Source organism: Python bivittatus, unplaced genomic scaffold (assembly GCF_059951505.1).
Source record: "Python bivittatus isolate LINGU-HERP-01145 unplaced genomic scaffold, Pbiv_v1 ctg000320_np1212, whole genome shotgun sequence".
NCBI classification, from domain to species: Eukaryota; Metazoa; Chordata; class Lepidosauria; order Squamata; family Pythonidae; genus Python; species Python bivittatus.
In genome coordinates, this window is record NW_028277052.1 from 8,115,066 (window position 1) to 8,136,973 (window position 21,908).

The 21,908-nt window shown below is 46.9% G+C and overlaps 2 protein-coding genes across 9 annotated transcripts in view; both read left to right on the plus strand.

The window, feature by feature from the left end:
- The window catches only part of APLP2 (amyloid beta precursor like protein 2), a 63,650-nt gene extending 42,172 nt beyond the window's left edge, over positions 1 to 21,478 (plus strand). For 4 of the 6 annotated variants that reach the window (XM_088139044.1, XM_088139045.1, XM_088139047.1 and 1 more), the window contains 4 exons: positions 1,638 to 1,720; positions 18,804 to 18,878; positions 19,200 to 19,355; positions 19,829 to 21,478. In XM_088139044.1, the coding sequence (XP_087995170.1) occupies positions 1,638 to 1,720; positions 18,804 to 18,878; positions 19,200 to 19,355; positions 19,829 to 19,930 (416 nt within the window). In that variant the 3' untranslated portion in view covers positions 19,931 to 21,478. Of the gene's footprint in view, positions 1 to 1,637; positions 1,721 to 3,988; positions 4,445 to 18,803; positions 18,879 to 19,199; positions 19,356 to 19,828 lie in introns of those variants that run through there. The other 2 variants (XM_088139049.1, XM_088139050.1) reach the window with 1 other exon arrangement.
- LOC148216198 (uncharacterized) lies at positions 4,586 to 18,878 on the plus strand. 3 transcript variants are annotated; one of them, XM_088139043.1, is made up of 3 exons: positions 4,586 to 5,724; positions 5,832 to 5,951; positions 6,051 to 18,878. In XM_088139043.1, exons 2-3 carry the CDS (start codon positions 5,867 to 5,869, stop codon positions 9,290 to 9,292), a joined length of 3,327 nt encoding a protein of 1,108 aa, XP_087995169.1. In that variant the 5' UTR covers positions 4,586 to 5,724; positions 5,832 to 5,866; the 3' UTR covers positions 9,293 to 18,878. The 3 variants fall into 3 exon arrangements, with proteins under 3 accessions (XP_087995169.1, XP_087995168.1, XP_087995167.1); XM_088139042.1 differs by having other exon boundaries at positions 4,586 to 5,423; positions 5,513 to 5,951; XM_088139041.1 differs by having other exon boundaries at positions 4,586 to 5,951.
- Positions 21,479 to 21,908: the final 430 nt, after the last annotated feature.

Sequence of the window (21,908 nt, forward strand, 5' to 3'; positions counted from 1 at the left end):
ACTTTCTTGGAGAACCTGGCAAAAGTTGTTATATAGTTGTTTTGATTCTAACAGCTGCTTATGTAAAATTTGTAAATCGTTACTTGTAGCTGAGGATGATTCAGGAAACAAAGATCACAGGACAGCCTAGCTTTCTCCTGAGAATTCTGTAAGATCAAAAAGTAATGTCAGTTGGCTCATTATTTGCTTCTGGATTAATTAGAAAATACCAAATTATGAAGATGAATGCAGTGTTCTTTCCCTCTGAAACTTGTCTATTTCTCTTTTGAAAACTGGGAGAAATTCCATCCAGCTGGCTGATAACAACGAGGATATTTTGCAGTTCTCTTTAGCTAAATTGATAGAGCTGGGACATCTTTTTTCTTGCTTTCTTGCCCTGATTTCTTTGTAGCTTACCACTGTTTCTTTCTTGGCATATATGGTTTCTAAGAGCTCTCCCTCTGAGCCCCAGTCCAATTAGGGCTGTTAAACTGGTCTAATGATACCCATCTAGACCCTTTGCAACAGCCAGATAAAGCATAAAGCTGAATGATTATTAGATGATGGTCTAGACTTTTTTTAGAAGCTGGGATTCATTTAATTTTGGGGAAAAAAAGTGGTCTACTGTGCAGCCTTGGAAAGCAACTGGGCAATTCCAAACATGTTTGGAATCTGAAGTAGTCTTTCTTGAGAGATTTTAAAGGAAGAAGCAATAAAAGCAGATGTCCTTGAGATTGCTTTGGCACTTTCAAGTAATTAAAAAAAATGGAGGAGGGGATGTTTTCCCACAAAAGTACTGGATCAGTCCTTCAAAGTCAGCATATGTCTATTATATGTTGCTTGCTTGATGTCTTTGAGTCAGTGTTGACTCCTGGCAATCTCCTGGACACACACACACACACCCTACATACATACGTACACACAAAGATACAGATATACACACCCTCTGTACTGTATTAGATGGAACAGGATTTTGATATTCAGGACTGACGTGAAAATCTTGGGTGATTTGAAGATTGCACCAACCTTTCGGTTCTTAATCTTGAACTAATTATGAAGGTTGGGTTCCTCCATAATAACGTACAAGGCTTCAGTTGGACACAGTTGACTGATATTTGGAACTTTATTCTCTCCTCCCATGAAACTGATTCTGGACTTGATTCAGGCATGGAACCAAAGCAAATTAAGCTTCCCCAACAGGCAACGTTTTTAGAATGGCTTCCAGGCTTGTTCCTCAGATAGTTGCTGATATGTAGGGTGCCTAAGGGATGGTGCCAATACTGCTGTGAATACAGCAGAGTGCGACACTGAAAGGTTGTATCCTGGTTCCACAAGGGAGTTATACTTAGGGGAGAAGGTACAGCTTCTACAGAAAACCAGTTTGGACTGTTACTAGTTAGTAAGAAACTACATGTATCCTTGAACCTTCTGGGTAGTCTTGTCATTTTCATCATGCAAACTGCTCAACAATCCACTCACCATTGTCCATTGTGTGTTTCTCTAGCATCATATTTGGTATCCTTGTAACATGTACATTAAAAAAAAAAGAAATGGCACTTCATATATCAATCAAAGGACTGTGCGCACTCTGACAAATGATTTTTACTTCTGCTAGATCTCATATTTATTTATTGCACACGTAATTTCTTTCTGTGTAGGCTCTGGCCTGGCTGACCTTGATGGGCTGATTGGAGCAGAAGAGAAAGTAATTAACAGCAAGAACAAACTGGATGAGAATGTGGTATGCCCTTTGCACTGAATTTGCATAGAAAAACTTGTGCCTGAAATGCCAGCTTTGTGGCTTGACCCTGTGCCTTTCCGTGCTTGCTTTGATGGTCACTATATTTACTACTCGTATTATTGTGCCAGTGCGTAGCGGCCTTGCAATCTGTAAGTACTACATGCCTCTAATATGTGTCAGTGACGGACAAGCGTGCAAAGCTGGCAAAGCCATTGTCTTCATTATGGCAAGTCATATCACTATGAATAGCAGTACAGACCCTTTGGTGCTCTGACAAAATGTCTCAACCACTGATTGCAGTTTTTGGACAACTGCAATAAGAGAAATAGGCATTCCATAACTGTATGATGATTGCATTCAGCTATCACCCTACATCTTAATAAAGTCTTTGGCTCTGGGTTAGTGTGTTTAGCACAATGTGCAAACCAGCTGTGTATGTTTGTACACGCCATCTGGCTCTTTGAAAGCAGGCAATGCCTTCTTCAGAGCCATGTTGCTATAATAGTCTAAGAACCAAAGCCAGGTTTATCCAATTAAATTTGTTGGCTTGCCTGATAATGCTTCAGGAGCAACGTAGAAAGATCTACATTATATTGCAAATGTTTTCCATCACATATCATATTAGGAAATGGGGTCAGGTGAACTTGGTGGAGAAGTCAAAGATACAGGTAGTCCTCGACTTACAACAAGAGTTGGGACCAGAACTTCCATTGCTAAGCAATGTGGTTGTTAAGTGAATCGTGCCTGATTTTATGACCTTTTTGCCGTGGCCATTAAGTGAATCACATGGTTGTTAGGCAAATCTGGCTTCCCCCATTGACTTTGCTTGTCAGAAGCCTCCTGGGAAGGTCACAAATAGTGGTCACATGATCCCAGGATGCTGCAGCTGTCATAAATACATGCCGGTTGACAAGCACCTGAATTTTGATAATGTGACTGTGGGGCACTGCAACAGTCATAAGTGCGAGGAGCAGCCGTAAGTCACTTTTTCAGCACCAGTGTAACTTCAGAAGGTTGTTAAACGAATAGTCATAAGTTAAGATCAGTAGTATAAGTGTATACCGATTTTCAATGGGAGGTAGCCCCCCCCGCGGAAAAGCATGGGCCGGAAGTGACGTCATGGCCACGCCCCTCCCAGAATCCCTTGCGCGGGCGTAACCAGAAGTGACGTCATGGTCCCTCCTCCAGGCATGCCTTGCGCGCCATCCAGAAGTGGCCCTCTTCCCGTCATGCCTCACGTGGGCGTAACCGGAAGTGCCGCCATTTCCCCGTCCTCCCGGCATGCCTTGCGCCGTCTTGGCGGGAAGTGACGTAACCATCCGTCTGCCTGCTTCCCCCGCGCGTGCTGCGCCGGAAGCGTCCGTCCTCCCGGCATGCCTCGCGCGGTCTGCGCCGGAAGCGGCCGTCCTCCCGGCATGCGCCGCGGTGTTTTCCAGGAAGCGCCGGGGGATTTTAAAACGACAAACTGTTTTAGGCGAGCGGTTCAGTGTCGAGAACGATAAAAGCATGCGTGTTTGCAAATGGGGAAGCCCCTCAAGTGCGCCGAGCCCCAAAGCTCCGCCGCCCTGCCGTCTCCCCGCGCAATAAAGCCAGCCGGCAGCCGCCTGCCCCCGAGCCCCAAAGCCAGTCTCTCGCCGCCCGCCGCCCCGCCATCTCCCCTGCGCAATAAAGCCAGCCGGCAGCCGCCCACCCCGAGCCCCAAAGCCACTCTCTCGCCGCCCGCTGACTCTCCCGCGCAATAAAGGCTATCACCCGCCGTCCCAGGGCCCTGAGCCTTTTCCCTCCCCCCCCGCTGGGGTTTTCTGAAGGCAGGAGGGGACCGCCGGGGCGGGGGGCATGTCCGGGCATGTTCCAGACACGCCTGGGGCAGAGTCGCGCCGAGGCCAATGGGGAACCGCGGGCGGGACACGTGTGGCGGAGGGCGGGGCCGTGAGGGAATTTGGAGCCGGGTACGTCTGTCTCGAAAACAGAACGCCGTGTTTTTAAGATGGCAAGTACGCTGGATTCCTCGTTCACCAGGACCCCAGAGCCCCCGAAAAGAAAACCCCGCCCCAGGAAAAAACCCGCCAGACTGGCGCCGTTTGAAAGCGGCCGGGACAAACTGGCCGCTGTATCAGCTGTTGAAAACTTGCAAGCTGAGACCGTAGTTCCTTGTAACTGCAGATTCTGCAGCACAGATGGTGGGTGGCTTTGTAATCTTTAGAAAGCAGATTTTTTAGTATTTGAAACCCATCATTTAAACCAATCTTATTTCCTTTTTTTTTAAAGAAATAACCTATCCCTACCATGCCATGGTGATTCAAATTCTAAAGGCCTGTGTGATCAAAATATTACTTCATTGCTCTGCGGGGTGCCTGCAAGACGATGGAGACCAAACGGATGGGTCACCACCCAGTGAAGAAGAAATGATGAAATCCCTATGTTCCAGAATCTCGAGGCCTGAGACTCTCTGGGTCATTATGACCATCGCCGCCAAACTGGACAAATTCTATGTCTCATGTGACACCCTTGATGAGCTTATGGAATTCATACAATGTATTGAGAAAAACCCCAGCCCCATGGGTGTCATGACAAAAATAGGGTCTGAATTACCGGTGGCTCTAAAGAGGCTTATATGTCAGAATGTGACAGGGGTTGACTACAAGAAACTGCTAACCAAAGCCTGACAATAAAGTATTACCGAGATCCTGTTGAACGGAATAATAAAATGTTTTTCAAAAGAAAGCAATGTCTGTGTCTCTTTTGCTAACATCAGCTTGACCGGTTGTGGGGAGGGGGTCAAAAGTGTGATGCAAACGGGTGGGCGAGGCGCCTTCAGTGTCCAGGCAACGCCTTATCTAGACCCCACAGCCCAACCCCTCCGCCTGCAAAGAGTGGGCAGCCTGGCCAAATTGGGTCTGACTTACCGGTGGCTCTAAAGAGGCTAATATGTCAGAATGTGGTAGGAATTAATTACAAGAAACTGCTAACCAAGGCCTGACAAGAAACTGTTAATGAAAGCCTGTGGAATGGCATAATAAAATATTTTGCAAATAAAGCGAAGTCTGTGTCTCTTTTGCTAACATCAGCTTGACCGGTTGTGGGGAGGGGGTCAAAAGTGTGATGCAAACAGGGGTAGGTGAGGCGCCTTCAGTGTCCGGCCGATGCCTTATCTAGACCCCACAGACCAAGCAGACAGCCTGCAAAGAGGGACAGATCGCGATGGACCCTGCAAATGTAAGTACAGCATGAAAATCTTGAGGCAGAGGGGGGTGCATGGCAGGGACTGTTTAGCAGTTATAACTTTTATTTCGTTTTATTTTGGGTAGGTGGTCTAGACACTTTACCATGCTTCTCCAGACACTGAGAGCAGGGTCTTATGTCTCTTTTTGATTTTAGAATGGGAAGAGGATCAGCTGTTTGCAGCCTTTACACTCCCCACAGATCCCCAGGGGACTCTGCACAGCGGAGACCTAGCAGTTATAACTTGTATTTCATTGTTTTATTTTGGCTTAGGAGGACCCCAGTGATTCGCAGTGCATGAGAGCGCTTTTGGGTAGGTGGTCTAGACACTTTACCATGCTCCTCCAGGCACTGAGAGCAGGGGTCTTATGTCTCTTTTTGATTTTAGAATGGGAAGAGGATCAGCTGTTTGCAGCCTTTACACTCCCCACAGATCCCCAGGGGTCTCTGCACAGGGGAGACCAACAGGCCTCCCAGGAAGGTACTGTTTACTGCTCCACACAGCAAGCAAGGGGTGTTAGCTTCAGCAGGTGTAATCTATGGCATGCTTCTTTTTCTTTTTGGTTTTAGAATGGGAAGAGGATCAACTGTTTGCTACTTTTACGCTCCCCACAGACCCCCAGGGTTCTCTGGACAGGGGAGAGCATCAGAAGTCTCAGGAAGGTAATTCTTTTTCTTTTTGGTTTTAGAATGGGAAGAGGATCAACTGTTTGCTACTTTTACGCTCCCCACAGACCCCCAGGGTTCTCTGGACAGGGGAGAGCATCAGAAGTCTCAGGAAGGTATGGCTTTAGCCTGTTTACAACCACCCTCTGCAGGCAAGGGTTGTTAGCTTCTGCAGGAGTAAATTATGGTTTGTTTCTTTCCTTTTTTTTTTTTTTGGCTTCAGAATGGGGAACCGACCAAGGATTTGCCTCTTTCCCGATGCCATCGCCTGACATGGGGGGTGACAGCGTGAGTTCTACACCACAGCCGTGTACAAGCCATGCAACACGAATTCTGCTAGAAGGTGAAATGGCCTGCTGTTTTGTCCAGACGCAGACTGCTTTTAGAATGTAAGGAGGGTCATGGCATTACTACGACCACCTCTCCTTTGTTTTTAATCCAGGGCCGCCTGGAAAAAAACAAAAGAAGTCTGAAGGGAAGAACCCCACACCCCCAGCAAACATGTCTATGTCAGAATCTCAACCAGAAGAGGAGATAGAGGGTTCTGTGTCGCGGCTACAGACCCCTGACTCTGTAAACTCTGGGAATGTGCGTATGGAGCTGGTGCAGTCGTGGGAGAGGCCCATCTGTCATTATGCGGCCTTAGAGCACTATCAGCAGTATAGGTTTGCTAATCTTGACAACGTATGCTCCTTTGTAGAGGTGGTTGATGCCGTCCATAATGTCATACAGACCTTTTTGAATGAAGCCTCTAGGGATGTAGGTCAAAATGATTTTGCGCAGCTCTGTTTAGAAGCGGACGGTCTGCAGAGACCTTTGTTTTCTGTTAGGAGGCATATGGAGGATTTAAATGCCGATGATTTCCTAACACGTGTAGAAAATCTTCTGCAGAGCAAAGCAGAGCTGGTGTGGGCGGGCAATTTACAATTAGTGTTCACCGTCATGAGGAACAGGGAAGGGGGAGGCCACAGAAAGTTAAGCACGGTCATTTTCACCAGGGTCCTGGAGACAAAAAGGCAGCACCTGATTGATTTCAATGTGGAAGGTGAATTTCTGTGTTTTGCCGGGTGTCTGCTGAGCTTGTTAGATAGCAGGGGTGGTGCAAGACGTGAAGACGTTACTAGAGCGGCCAGGGACATTCACGCCCGCCTGGGCATTTCCACAGAACACAGGGTTGGCTTTTCACAGATACACCTCTTCAAAGAGCATTTAGGGGTCACGATAAAAATTTTGTTTTATACCCACTGCGGTTGGAGGTTTTTTGTCACCGGCAGACAACGCCAAGAAAAACCGGGGTTTATATTGCTGCATGACGAACATTACTACGGAATCAAAAACATCAAGGGATTCCTGGGGGAGCGTTACTTCTGTGAATTCTGTCACACGGGCTACCACCACAAATTTAGCCATGGCTGCCAATACCTCTGCAGGGCGTGCCTGAACCAAGACTGTCAGGAGGCGCCGGGGGAGAAGCCAAGATGCTGTAGGTGCAAGCTGGTTTGCCATTCTAACGCATGTCTTGAAAGACTCACACGGCTGGCAGAAGGAAAGGTTGTCTGTAAGGCCAAGGTGTTTTGTGAGATGTGTGGTGTTTACGTTCTCACACCCCACACTAAATGCAAGAAGACAGTGTGCGGACAGTGCTCCGAGAAGGTTGAAAGCCTGGATGGGCACCTGTGTTTTATGAAGGGGGTGGATCGCCCGCGAAACGGAGAAAGATACATCGTTTACGATTTTGAATGTCGCCAAGAGACGGGTTTGCACATCCCGAATTTTGTGTATGCAATGGACATGCTGGAGCCCGGTGATGGCAAAAAGATCATGAGGTGGAGTCGCTATGGAGAGGACTGCCTGGAGCAGTTTGTGAAGAAATTTATAGACCTCACATTTAAAGGATGCACCTTTATAGCCCACAACGCCAAAGGATACGACGGGTACCTAGTGTTGAGACAGCTGATCCGTGAAAAAGTGCGCATTGACTTGATTAGCCAGGGCGGCAAATTGCTGAGTATCACCCTCCCGGATTATAAGATCCGGTTTATCGACAGCCTCTCCTTTTTGCCGCTTGAATTAAGCAAACTTCTGAAAGCCATGGGGTTTCAGGGGTGCAAAGGGTACTTCCCCCACTTGTTCAATACAACGGACAATCAAGACTATGAGGGGCCTCTCCCCGAAGCCAGGTATTACAGCCCCAAGACCATGATGCCCGGCGAGAGAGAAGCCTTCCTGAAGTGGCACGCCGCTAATGCAGGCACCGTGTTTAAACTAAAGAAGGAGTTGGCTTACTACTGCAGACAAGATGTGGAGATACTGAGGGAGGCTTGTCTTCGGTTTAGGGCGCAGGTGATGGAAATGACAGAGCGCGAGTGCCTCACAGGTTGCGGCGGGGATATTGTTGAGGAGGTAGAGATTCGCTGCATTGACCCCTTCCAATACATAACCCTTGCCTCGGTCTGCATGGCCCAGTACCTGTTCATGTATTTGAAGAGTAAAACCATCGCTTTAGCCCCCCTGGACTCCTATCAGAGGGCACAGAAAAGGTATTCGACCCCGGGTATCCAATGGCTGATGTATATAGAACACACTGAGAATATCCGCATTCAACATGCTCTGCAGGGGTGCGAAAAGCAAGTAGGCAAATATTCTTTGGACGGCTTCGCTGTAATAAACGGGGTCCCCACCGCTTTTGAATTTAACGGCTGTTTTTTTCACGGGTGTCCCGTCTGCTACTCTGAAAAAGACTTCAACAAATTACTTGATTCAACCTACAAAGGACTGCACAGCCACACTCTGGCCAAAGAAGAATACCTCAGGGGTCGGGGTTACGCCATGCGCAGCATCTGGGAATACGAGTGGTGGGGCATGCTGGAAACAGAACCCGCGTTGAAGCAGTTTCTAGTTGAGAAGAAGCTCCCAACCCCTTTGAACCCACGAGATGCTTTTTTTAGGGGTAGAACAAACGCCACATGTCTGTACTACAAACCAAAGCCCAGCGAAGAAATCCTTTATTATGATTTTACCAGTTTGTATCCATTTGTGAACAAGAACAAGGAATACCTGGTTGGTCACCCTCAAATCGTCTATCAAAACTTTGGGGACATCAGCCAGTATTTCGGGATAGCCAAAGTCAAGGTGTACCCCCCGAGGAACCTCTATTTCCTGGTCCTACCCCACAAAACAAGGGGCAAACTAATGTTTAGCTTGTGCTCGGCCTGCACAGAAAAGCCACAAGCCACCCCCTGCACGCACACCGATGAAGAAAGAGCACTGACCAGGACGTGGTGCACCGTTGAATTGAAAGTGGCAGTAGAAAAGGGGTACAGAATTGCTGAAATCTACGAGGTCTGGCATTTTGACAAGAAATCAGACGAGCTGTTTTCAGGCTATATGAATACACATCTCAGGCAAAAACAGGAGGCCAGCGGCTATCCGGCTTGGTGCAAAACAGAACAGGATAAAGAGCGGTATATCCGGGATTATGAAAAGATGGAAGGTGTCCGCTTACGGCGTGAGCACATTGAAGTCAACCCTGCTAAAAGGCAGATAGCCAAACTCTTTCTAAACTCTCTGTGGGGTAAGTTTGGCCAGAGCACCAATCACCTGACGATGTCTATGGTGACAAAGCCTGAGGAATTATCTTTTTGTGCCCTATTACGACGTTTCTTCCCGCGAGTTTGTGGATGACGAGACAGCTGTCGTGACGTGGAAAACGGCCAAGAACCACCCCACCAAAGCCACGTGTATCAATGTTTTCATCGCCGGCTTTACCACGGCTTACGCCCGGCTGGAACTCTACAAGCTCCTGGACGGGCTGGGCAATAGATGTCTGTACCACGACACCGACTCGGTCATTTTTGTAAGTAGAGAGGGAGTGTGGACGCCTCCTTTGGGCGACTATTTAGGTCAGCTGATGAGCGAGATCCCTCCAAACACCGTGATCACCGAGTTTGTGGCGGCCGGCCCCAAAACGTACGCTTACGTCTTGTCTAACGGGGAAGCGGTGCTGAAGGTGAAGGGGGTTACGTTAAACAGCGGAAACTGTGACAAGATCAATTTTGACAGCTTGAAAGACCTGGTGGATGATTACTGCCTGCCCGGCGCGGAGAGAAAAAAAGAAATCAGGGTAGAACAGCCCGGGATCGTCAGAGTTAAGAAACAGTGGGTCCTAGAAACGAGGGTCCTCAGATCCTCAAGGTGGTGTATAATAAAAGAGCTCTAAAGAGCAAGGATTACTGCACGCTGTCGTACGGCTATTAAGTGTTATGGAAAATAGCGCGCAGTTTGTACACCCTTTCTCTTGTATTATAAGCGGGCCGTCCAATTCCGGCAAATCTTATTTTATCAAACAAATGTTAGAAAACGGCCCTGCCGTGATGTCTCAAATGCCTCAAAATATTGTATGGTTTTATAGCTGCTGGCAACCTCTCTACAAAGAACTGCTTAATAAAATATATTAAATTTATGGAGGGCCTTCCGGCTTCCTTTGAAGATGATGATTTGTTCCCGCCAAACCAAACCAATCTAGCCGTGGTGGACGATCTTATGGCCTCGGCTGGCGACAGCAACCAAATACGGAAGGCTTTTACACAGTACGTTCATCACAGGAACCTGAGCATTATTCTCATCCTTCAAAATCTGTTTTTTCAAGGTAAAAAAATGCGCACGATAGCTCTGAATTCAAAATACCTGGTTTTATTCCGCAGTCCGCGTGACCAGGTGCAAATTGTCACGTTGGCCCGACAGATGTACCCCACTAACATCCGTTACTTTTTAGAAGTGTTCCAAGATGCCACAAGCAGGCCCTATGGCTATCTTTTGGTCGATTTGGCCGCCACTACCGTGGAGGACTACAGACTGCGAACCAGTATCTTTCCACCTGATTGGCCGGCTGTTTACACTATGAAAAAGAAGAATAAAAGAGCATAAGCTCGAACGTCTTGGTGTTAGTACATACAGGATGTCGGAGAGGGTGCGCAGAAATTGGGGGATCTTAAAAATCTTAGTAAGGGCCGGTCCAAGACAGAGAAAAGCCATCTTGTGCAATGCAAATAATGACCTAGTGGGGGCGATAGCCGAAATAGCGCTGAACACCTTAAAAGGCAACCTCCCACTGAAACCCTCACAATATAGAGTTTTAAAGAGAAAGAAAGGCGCCATCAAAACATTGAGTGATAGAAAGGTGTCGCTCAAAAAGAAGAGGCTGCTCATCCGCCAGTCGGGGGGCTTCGTTGGATCATTACTGGGGGCGGCTATACCGCTACTGGCCAGTCTGTTCGCCCGTTAACCCATGGAACATGCGGAGAAAATGTTTTTGGTGTCATGCCGGCAGATGGAGCAACTACAGGCCAGACCACTGACAATGGGGGTTGTGGCTGTTAACCGTTTGGATGATGAGATGCGGACTATTCTTCAGAGACCTGATCTGCGGGAGGAAGAAAAGATTAAACTCTATAATTCCATGCTACAGAGGTTTCTCAGAATGAACAGACAAAACAATTCTGAAAAAGACAGCCTGGCTCTCATTTACCCCTCAGAAGAGATCCGCCAGCCTCAACCTCCACAGACAGCCCCCCAGGACACGGCGCTATATGACATCCTAAGCGGCGTGAGCACGCGTTACAGGAAAAATGCAGAACTTTTGCTTAACAAAATGAAACAGCACCGGGACATCTCGTCCTGGGATGACCGTGTCACCTTTTTGTACAAGGGCATACCTATCCCCGGCACTAACATTTTAGATTTGGTGAAAGGGACCGCGCAACGCTGCTCCCTTACTGAGAAGTGGAAACCTAAAGGTTGGGGCGAATTTATGAACGCTATGGCCGAGACAAATGTTCCAACCTCCTTGTTGGGGTCTATGGTGGTTAAAGAAGAATTAGAAAGGTTGAAAGATCCCCCGTCCGTTAAGGACGAAAGGGCTATTAGCCCCGATTCTGCCACGACGGGCCAAACAGCTCCTCTGGTTACCGATTCGCCCTCTAGATCCTGGTTGCTAAGTCCTAGAAGTAGACTCGGGTTTGGTGACTAAATTTGCAGAAAACGATGTATGCCGTGTGTTATAAATAAATACGCTGTGAAACCAGTAAATCTGTTTAAGTCTTTCTCTTTATTTTACAGAAAGCCATGCACGATTGCATACATTGGTGACAGATACAGGTCCCAGGCCCCCTTCCCCCCTTTATGTTTTTAACATGCCGCCGGACCATTTGATCATTTTTAATATTGACATCGCCGTACATCTTTAAAATATCCTCATAGACTACGCCTTTGAACCGGTTCTGTAGAAAAAACACACAATGTTGCCCGCAGGTCGTGGCTCCGGGGTGTTGCAGCCGCCGCCGATGAAACGTGTGCATCTTAGACTGCCGCTCTAAGAACCTTGCTATGGCTCTGGGAAAGTCCGGGCTGCCTGGAGGTCTTCCGTAAGAATCAAAAAATTCCCCGTGTCCGGGAGCCGGGAAGTAGAGGCCTAACCAGTGTTCTCCGGGTAAACTCTGAGGGTGGGTGTTTACGATTAATCCGAAAGGTCTTTTGGAGATCGGTGTCTTGGGTAGCAGATCGCAGGGGTAAACCCCTAAAAAATCAGGGTTACCAGAGAAGAGACGTAGGATCTGTAGGGTGTCCATTCTCACATATAATCAAAAAGCACGTTCCTGGTGTGGCTTATTTCAATAACGTTTTCAAAGATGGCGTAGAGTATCATGTTGACGGTGTGGGCCAGGGGCTGTGCGAATCTAATTTCCACTCTGAGGTTGCCGTTTCTGATCAAAGAATAGTGCTCGGCACACCCGTCATCGGGGCAAAGTTCAAAACAATACAAGTTATACCCCGGTTGATCAAGAGAGGTCTGTCTTTCATACCCTTACCGGTCATCTGCACCATCTGCATGTACTCTCTCACATAAAGATCGTGTTCATAATCAGGCTGAAGAGGCTTAGCAGGGATCTGTTCGCCGTCGCAATACAGGGCACAAAAATTGACATTGAAGTTCTTAAAATTGAACGGGTTACTGTCATATTCGCCACTGAAAGACGCGTTGTCCACAAAACCAATCACTAGTTGTTTAGGTAGCTGGCCCAGAAAAAGGTTTTCCTGATTACACACAAGGCTGCCTGCCGGAATGCTGTAAACCTTCATCCCCACTCGATCAACGGGGTACTTGGCATTGCTGGTCAGCAAAGCTTCCGCGTGGCCCAAACGCACTCCGGCTGATACTTTTACACGTTTCACAAAAAGAGAGGCCGACACCAGCTGCACTTTGTAATTCTTGTTGCCGTCCCTCATTAGACAAAATTCATTTCTGCTTCTTGCGAGTTTGATTTTCACATCAACACCGTTAATGAACAGCTTGTCTTGAAAAAAAAGATCGCTATGCAACGGGCCGATTAGGTCCCATTTACGGCTCCCGGCTGTATGTCTCGCTCTTGCCATGAACCCGGCATTGCCGGCCTATGACAGTAAAGTGTTCTCCATGCGGCTTGACATGTCTTTGTAAAACCCCCCGGCTGTAAATTGGGTTCCTAGAGTATCAGCGCCGTAATTCAGAATCAGTTTGATCATGGCCCTATAAGGATAGCAGTGATGGCTCTGTGTAATGAGACGATCTCCCAGGGTCACATCCAGTTGGTTAAACAGCGATGCTATAGGATAGTTGACCAGGGCTACCCGTGCGTCGTCGGCAATGTCTGTGCTGTCCGCATTTACAGTCTTGCAAGTCACGTGCAGCAATGTGTTGTTTAAATCCGTGTAATGATCGCCGTGTCCCGTGACAAAAAATTCCACGGGGGCGTTGGGCGTTAGCGCAGATAAAGGAGGTATCTCGACATACATGCTGTTTTCAACACTGGTTTGTGTAGGTGGCAGTTGAAAAAGATCCAGTTCCGACTTCACACACTCCTGTGAAGCCTCGTGGATAAAAGACATTTTGTATTAGAATATATCTCGGCTGTCACAGCGCTTCCTCTTCTGTGCCCGCTTCCTCTTTGTATGAGCGCATTTTTTCACAGCTCTTCTCTTTTTAAAGGGGGTAGGCGGTCCCGAACCCTCTTGGCCTCTCCCTATAATGCGGGATACAATCTGACCAGCCACACCTTTGACAATGTTCTTGGCTGCGGTTTTCACATGCGGCTTGACGATTTCTAACCCTTTCTTTAGAAGAGGCATGGCTTTTCGAAAAAGACCCCGAAACAATCCTCCCAAACCTGTCCCATACATGATGGGGCTTCCGCAGAAGCCCGTAAGACCACTACCCGCTTGATCCCGATAGTAGGCTACGTAGTCCTGAGGTCTCCCGTACTCCTTGATCACAACCATCCTTCGCTGTTCTGCGGTCTGAAATGAAGCTTGACGATGACCTTCCCATGGTTAAAACAGACGTATTCGTTCTGATCTGTTTTGATTTCGACCATAATGTTAGGGATGAAATGTTTGCAGACCGGGACATAATGGGGGTTATCATAGGTTACCGTTATGAATTCTTTGTCTTGCCCCCTCACAGGCACACAGCGCAGTAACGGAACATAAAAGTCACCAACTACCTGAGGTTCCACAATGTCTGTATAAATATATAACGTGTTGAATCCTCCAGTCACATCCGCGGCAAAGGGGAATTTTTTGGCGCGGAAACCCGGGAACAAACCTAATATATGTGCAAGTTGGTCACCGGCTAGAACGGCATGCGTCCTGTCTCCGGTAAGATTAATTTTTCGAACCACAGGGTCGTACTGCAGGGTCGTCTCAGGACCATCCTCGATGGCCGTCATCTGCTTGTTCATTATCTCTACCAGCTGCTCGATGCTGGCGTAGTAGCCGGCTCCCAAGCGAAAATGCCACCTCCTTTCCCCGGCACGGATTTCAAAATATACATCTGAAGTTAATGTGTCCCAGCTGTGCGGGTACTGTATCTCTACTAGACCGACTTCCCACGGTCCTTGAAGATCCAGCGCCCTTGCTAATTGAATAGTAAAATTACAGCTTTTGTTTTTGGGAAAAGTCGCAGCCGACGCATTGCTGGGCAGGGTGATGTAAAAGCCGGCCATGTCAAAGACGGCGTGCTTCGCTCTCCCTAACCCAACTGTTGAATTTCTCCGGCCACCCCAACCATTTGACGAGAATCTCTCGGTGTTTTACCCGCTCTCTTTTTCTGATCACTTTCTCAGTTCTGTATACGCGCTGTTCTGGAGCTCCTCAGGGTAAAAAGACCCCTTGACAGGCTCGTCGGCGTAATCTTTTAATCTATACACTGTTCTCTCGCCCCTTGAACACAGTTCGGTGATGATGAATATTTCATCTGTATAGGTTTGCTGATAGCCTTTTTCAAATTTCCCTTTCACTCTGGATACCCGAACGTGGTCCCCGACCTTGAGATGTTTTTCCTTTCTTTTATTTTTTAACATGTGTCCATACAGTCTTAACCATACATCCCTCTCGTTTGACAAGTCTACAGCGTTAGGAGCGGTCCGTATGCTACGGTGGTAAGTACCGTTGTATCCCCGAAGAACGGCTGGCAAAATGTCCATGTACCGGCGGGTGTTTCTAGCTGTAAAATACCACCAGAGTTTGTTCTTTAGGGTGCAGTTGAACCTCTCTATAACGGCCGCTTTAGTGTCGCTATGGGTTACAAAATGTTGAATACCGTAATGCTCTAAAAGTTTCTTCAACGGTCTATTTAAGAACTCTTTACCGGCATCCGTCTGTATTTTCCGGGGTGCTCGGCCTGTTTCGAAGATTCTCTGGAAGGCCGCAGCAACCTCTCTCCCCGTCTTGTCATCCAACGGGCATGCCCAGGCATATTTAGACAATACGTCTATAACTGTTAAAACAAACTTTTTTCCATCGTTTTCCTTATAAAATTTGGGGACATCTATGAGATCCGCCTGCCACTGTTGATCTATGCCCGACACCACTGTTTTATTTCTACGAAAATTCATTCTTGCCGGTTTATGTAGCATGTAAGTCTCTTGCCCCGAGAGCCACGTCTTGACCTGGTTCAAGCTCAGGTCCTTATCATGTTTTCTCCCCTCCTGAAAAAGCGCGTTCACCCCCCCATAACTGCCCGTTCTCCCCGGTGTGTAATAAATGTCCCTTAGAACCTTTTCATACCGCATGCTGACTGGTTCTAACCCCGAATAATGATGCTTTTGTCTTTTATTACAACTTTTTTATTGATCATCTGTGTCATTGGAAAAATAACTCACATCATCATCATCAGTATCACCAGCAGCCTCTTCAGCAGGTAAACCGACGTCCCCATCTGATTTGTCCGTACCCTCCGAGCTGCTCCAGCTACCACCGGTAAATACCACTTCATAAACGGGGAAGGAAATGTCGCTGTCCAAGTCAGATGAGTCGCAAGACGGCGGGCTGATGTCGAGTTCTGCCAAGGGCTTTCTTCCACATCTTTGCCCATTAGCCGGCTCTAGGTCAGGTACTGCAAAAATACACGGTGCCCTGTTAGAAAGCGATACGCGGCCTGCCCGTTGTTTACGCTGTGAAAAATATATGCCTATTTACTTACTGTCTACGTTCGTTTTGAGGGGTGTAGATGTATCGCTCACCATTTCGCAGGTTGCCCGGTAAGTATCGCCGCCCCCTTCTTCTTCTTCTCCTATTTTGCTCGTTGCTTCGCCGTTAAGATGGCAACAAGTGTTACGGCAACCAAATAAAATGGGTCTGTATAAAAAGTCTTCTTTGTCAAAACCCTGGCAACAGAGTTTGGTGCAATCTTCCGGCAACACCCTTGACATAGCCCACATACTGCCGGAGGCCCCTTTAGAATCTTCTGTAGTCATGTTCCTCTCTCTCGGACTTGTCAGATGTGTCCAAATATAAACCGTGCAAAAGTCAGAGTCCATATACCTAACCCGGCTGCTGCGGGGTTTTGTCTGAACATGCCTGGACACTCCCGCCCCTGCGCATGCGCTCGTCTCTACATGTTCCCTAACCCCGCCCCCGTCCTAGGAGGTTTTTGAATAAATAACCAGGCACAAGATGTAGGTATTTTTCCTTTTTTTTATTATTATTATCATTAAACAGTTTCTTGTAATTAAACCCCATCGCGTCCCCCCCTGACGATTTTTTTCAGAGGTTCCGGTAACTCGGCCTCAATTCTTGCCGTGACTGCCTGCGGGTCAGAGGCCATCTCAATACTTTTTATCAAAGACCAAAGGTTGACTAGGGTGTCTCGTGAAAAATACAGGGTGCCTAGTTTACTGGAGAGACTGCTTATAATTTTGTCCATTTCCGGCAGTGAATCGGCGCCCTCGACACATTCTCTAAAATCCTCAAGCTGATCCACGGCTTGCTGTGCGAAAAGTAGTTTGTCCAACCTGATGGACATGTTAATAAGGTTCCAAAGCCCCTCAGATCCGGTTAGGAAGGTGCACACTTTTTGGATGATCTCTGTCTCGCCGCCTTCTCGCTGCCTGGCCGCTAACCCTCCGTGTAAAAATTTTAGGATGCAGACTTTCAGAACAGGCACAACACCGTCAGGCCCTCTCGTTTCTGTGACAAAAGGAAAAAAGAACATAAAACTACCCTCCCTGTGAACCGTAGCCGTCTGTAATTCAAAAGCTCGATGGTTGCTTACCCTGTGCAGTCCTGCATTGTGTGCAACGACACACCACGGCCGGCTTGTCCTGGCCGCTTTCATATGGCCCCGGTCTGATGGCTAGTTTCCTGGGGCGGGGTTTTCTTTTCAGGGGCTCTGGGGTCCCGGTGAATGAGGGATCCGGCGTACTTGCCAACTTAAAAACACAGCGTTCTGTTTTCGAGACAGACGTACCCGGCTCCAAATTCCCTCACGGCCCCGCCCTCCGCCACACGTGTCCCGCCCGCGGCTCCCCATTGGCCTCAGCGCGACTCTGCCCCGGGCGTGTCTGGAACATGCCCGGACATGCCCCCCGCCCCGGCGGTCCCCTCCTGCCTTCGGAAAACCCCAGCGGGGGGGAGGGAAAAGGCTCGGGGCCCTGGGACGGCGGGTGATAGCCTTTATTGCGCGGGAGAGTCAGCGGGCAGCGAGAGAGTGGCTTTGGGGCTCGGGGTGGGCGGCTGCCGGCTGGCTTTATTGCGCAGGGGAGATGGCGGGGCGGCGGGCGGCGAGAGACTGGCTTTGGGGCTCGGGGGCAGGCGGCTGCCGGCTGGCTTTATTGCGCGGGGAGACGGCAGGGCGGCGGAGCTTTGGGGCTTGGCGCACTTGAGGGGCTTCCCCATTTGCAAACACGCATGCTTTTATCGTTCTCGACACTGAACCGCTCGCCTAAAACAGTTTGTCGTTTTAAAATCCCCCGGCGCTTCCTGGAAAACACGGACGGCTGCTCCCGGCGCAGACCGCGCGAGGCATGGCGGGAGGACGGACACTTCTGGCCCAGCACGCGCGGGGGAAGCAGGCAGGCAGACGGTTACGTCACTTCCCGCCAAGATGGCGCAAGGCATGCCGGGAGGACGGGGAAATGGCACTTCCGGTTCCGCCCGCGCGAGGCATGATGGGAAGAGGGCCACTTCCGGACGGCGCGCAAGGCATGCCGGGAGGAGGGACCATGACGTCACTTCCGGTTATGCCCGCTCAAGGGATTCTGGGAGGGGCGTGGCCATGACGTCACTTCCGGCCCATGCTTTTCCGCGGGGGGGGGCTACCTCCCATTGAAAATCGGTATACACTTATACTACTAAGATCTACCTGTACTGTTCCTTCCTGCTCTACTTTTAACATGTGCTATAGCAGTCCACCTTGATGCAAGTGTGCATGCTAGATTACTTTAATGATGGCTGCACATTCATCATCATTTTGAAGGACTCTCTACACATCATAACTAGGCTCCTCCTTTTTTTTGGAACCCTGATTAGTCAGAATCCATGCTCATTTGAAGGTATCCTTATGCCACAAGGTGTGCTAATGTGTACATAATACATGGCTACAGAATACATAGCTATGGGACTAAGGTTCTTTCTTATGCTTTTGGTAAGTGGATGGGGTGTTGGGTTAATATGCTGAATACCATTTTTGTGAAAACTTAAACTTTTCAGAATTTTGCTAAATGTATGAAATTGTCAGTGGACATCAGAGAGAGATTCAATGAATATGACTTAAGTGCTTGTAGAAGTAGCAATCAGTGGTGGCCTTCTGTACAAATTCATAGGCAGTATTACTTCTTCGGTTGTTAGCTTCCTCATAACATCCCTTCATGATTCTTTTCAGGTTATTGATGAGACACTTGATGTTAAAGAAATGATTTTCAATCCTGAGCGAGTTGGTGGACTGATGGATGAACCGGTATGTGTATCACCATCAACATAGATTTACTGTTAGAGGGAACCAAATCCACCTTTTTATAAAATCCTTTTTCTTCAGAAGGGTAATGGATATTGCAAAGAACAATATTTTCTGGAGTTTTCAATAAGAAAAATCATATTATGGGTCATCTAGGGCACATGTGAGTAGAAAGAATAGTGTGTTATGGAATTTGCTCAGAACAGGAGTATCATCAGCTGTATCTAATATTTGTCACAGCAGTTGAAAATTGCCTCCTAAGCTTGTTTACTGGTGTAGGTTTTCATGCCTCAGTCCCTGCACATTATGCTCTCCATCTTGTAGAAAACCGACCGTTCTCTGCGTGATGACTTCAGCTTCAGCAGCAGCGCTCTCATTGGCCTTCTGGTGATAGCAGTTGCCATAGCTACAGTTATAGTCATAAGCTTGGTGATGTTGAGGAAGAGGCAGTATGGAACCATCAGCCATGGAATTGTAGAGGTGAGAGGGGCCTAGAGATGCGTAATGTGAACATGGAGGGAGGTGGAGCAGAGTAAGGCTGCTGGAGAAAATACATAGAATCTTTGCTGGAGAATTGTATGATTCTAGGCAGTTCTTTGCAAATTTTGGGACTAGAAAATCAGCTTTCAAAATGAAACCACTAAGAATATTTTGGTTCGCGCACACAGAGCCTATCTGAAAGGCTGAGCAAGAAGAATGTCTTGCAAAAATCAGTTCAGAAATGTGATAAGTGACTATTACGAGTCATTTCTTCAACTTGTCTAGCATCCCTATGCAAAGAGCATGCAAACAAGCATTGGAGTTATACTTCCTTCTGGATTATGGATGCTAAACGTCTTGTGACAGATTGTATCTTAATCTCCAAAGTCTGGTGTCATTAAAATAACTTTCAGCTGCTCATAAATTATCTCTTGGCTGACTGATAACTTTTTTTTTTTTTTTTTTTGGTAAAGGTTGACCCAATGCTAACTCCAGAGGAAAGGCATCTGAACAAGATGCAGAACCACGGCTATGAGAACCCAACATACAAATATCTTGAGCAGATGCAGATTTAAAGGGTGTTGAAACCATTGCATCCCTGACCAGCAAATGTTTAGGGGAGAAAGGGCCAAAATTGTCCATTGTTTTGGATCAACTACTGACCAACTGTTGCTTGGAGAGGACTTCATCTTACATTCAGAGTTCCTGGATCATTTAAGACTTAATTACTACTGTAGAGTTTCAATTTCCATTCTTTTAAACGGGTGAGGAAATGACAATATAACAATATATGATATATAAAACATAAATGGGAAAATGGATCTATTGCAGATATTTGAGATGTAATTTTTTTTCTTTTTTAAGAAGCCTAATCTAATGAGAAGAAATTCCAGTGCTGTTGTATTGTCTGATAGCAAGCTCTCTCTATACATGAGATTTTTGTTTTATTTCTGATTCTCTGATTGTATATTTCAGGGTATTTGTACCAACCACATTGTATAAACAGGTAATTTAGTGGCTCTTCGGTCATTCTGGCTTGCAGATTTTTATTTTTTATATATATATACATATATATATATATATAAAAAATAAATTTATATATATATATATAAAATAAATAGAAGGAAGGAAGGAAGGAAAATAATGAATGAAAGGAAGAATCCTTAGAAAAGAATTTCCTTAGGGAGGAAATATATATATTTCATTCCTTTCTAGGCGTGTTTGTTCCCCAGAAGTCACAAAAAATACAAATTAGGATTTTTGAGAAAGCAAACTTCATGAAAACTATGGAAAACTGAAATACATTCTTCAGTGCCAGTGACCTGTACAATTCTGCTGCTGTGTGGCTTGGTTTTCAAAATTCTAGACCCTCCAAAGGCAAGGAGGGAAATTGCTTCTCTCATTTTAGAATCTTTTTAGTGGAATTATTTGGTCAAGATTTGAGCAGGCTCAGGTTGCACACCTGCCTTGCTTTTGGGACCCAGTCCTGCTATAGAGTTGGAAGCTTTTAAATTAGAATTCAGTCCTTCCAGCACAACCTCCCCTTTTAGCCTTTGCCTAATGTAAGCAAATCCCTCTTGTTAATGTGTTCCCCCCTCCATTCAGGATAACTCATGAACATTACAGGTTTGGAAGGCTGATGGGTCTTCCTAAGAACGTTGGGTGAGACTTGAGGCACATGTGCTTCAACAGCGCCATTACCTGCCTGGAAAAAGCCAGGCATTTGAAGAAGCAAAAGAAGAAAGAATGAAAGAAACACTGCAACTTTGCTCACTCTTGTGTACAGGGTTATGCGCCACAGAGAGGAATTATGTTTGAGATACAGCTAAGAGGAGAGAATCACTGGGCACTGAAGTGTCAAAAGAATTGCTCCATTAACCATCATGTCTTTGTAATGCCTGTATAGTTGGTGTTAATCCTCACAGCATTTTTTTTTAAATTCTTGAACTTCTGATAACCTGTGTTGTATTTTTTTCTATTTTCTGTGAATTTTCTTTTAACTTCCACCCCATATAATTTCTCTTCCCACTATGCACAGATTTACCTAACCTGCAAACTCCCTAGTGTGGTCTGTGGGGAATGTAGAAAAGTTGGAAACTCATCAATAAACTCTTTAACTTCCAGACTGATTCCAGTATCTATCCCTGTGTGCCTAATGGTCACTCATGTACAAACTGGAGCTCTGGGAAACCCTTTAATTCACTTTTCCCCTAAAACTCAAGGGCGATGGGGAGTTTTTTTGGGTGAGTCTCTTTCCTTTGAGGGGTCTGCTTTGACCCTTTTGTTAATCTCTTCTGCCTAGGCAATAGGAAAACAGATACTTGGTATGATTGTATATCCACCTTGTCTACCTACGCTAGCTCTGCTGTGTGTGAATTTGTTTCTAGAATCACATTGCGCTTGAGTAGGTCAGTTGGAGAGCAGATTTGGTATAGCAATCAAAGGCACTGGATTAGAATTAAGGAGAACCATGAATGCTTGTTCTGCCTTAGCTGGGTGATCTTGGGCCAGTCATTCACAGCTCTAGGAAGGAGGCAGTGGTAAACCACTTCC

What these genes read in the sequence shown, in the direction of transcription:
- LOC148216198 (XM_088139041.1), top strand. Translation starts at nt 5,633, where the DNA reads ATGGGAAGAGGATCAACTGTTTGCTACTTTTACGCTCCCCACAGACCC. An exon ending in AACACGAATTCTGCTAGAAG is followed by an intron (nt 5,952 to 6,050) that starts GTGAAATGGCCT and finishes TTTTTAATCCAG; the next exon opens with GGCCGCCTGGAAAAAAACAA.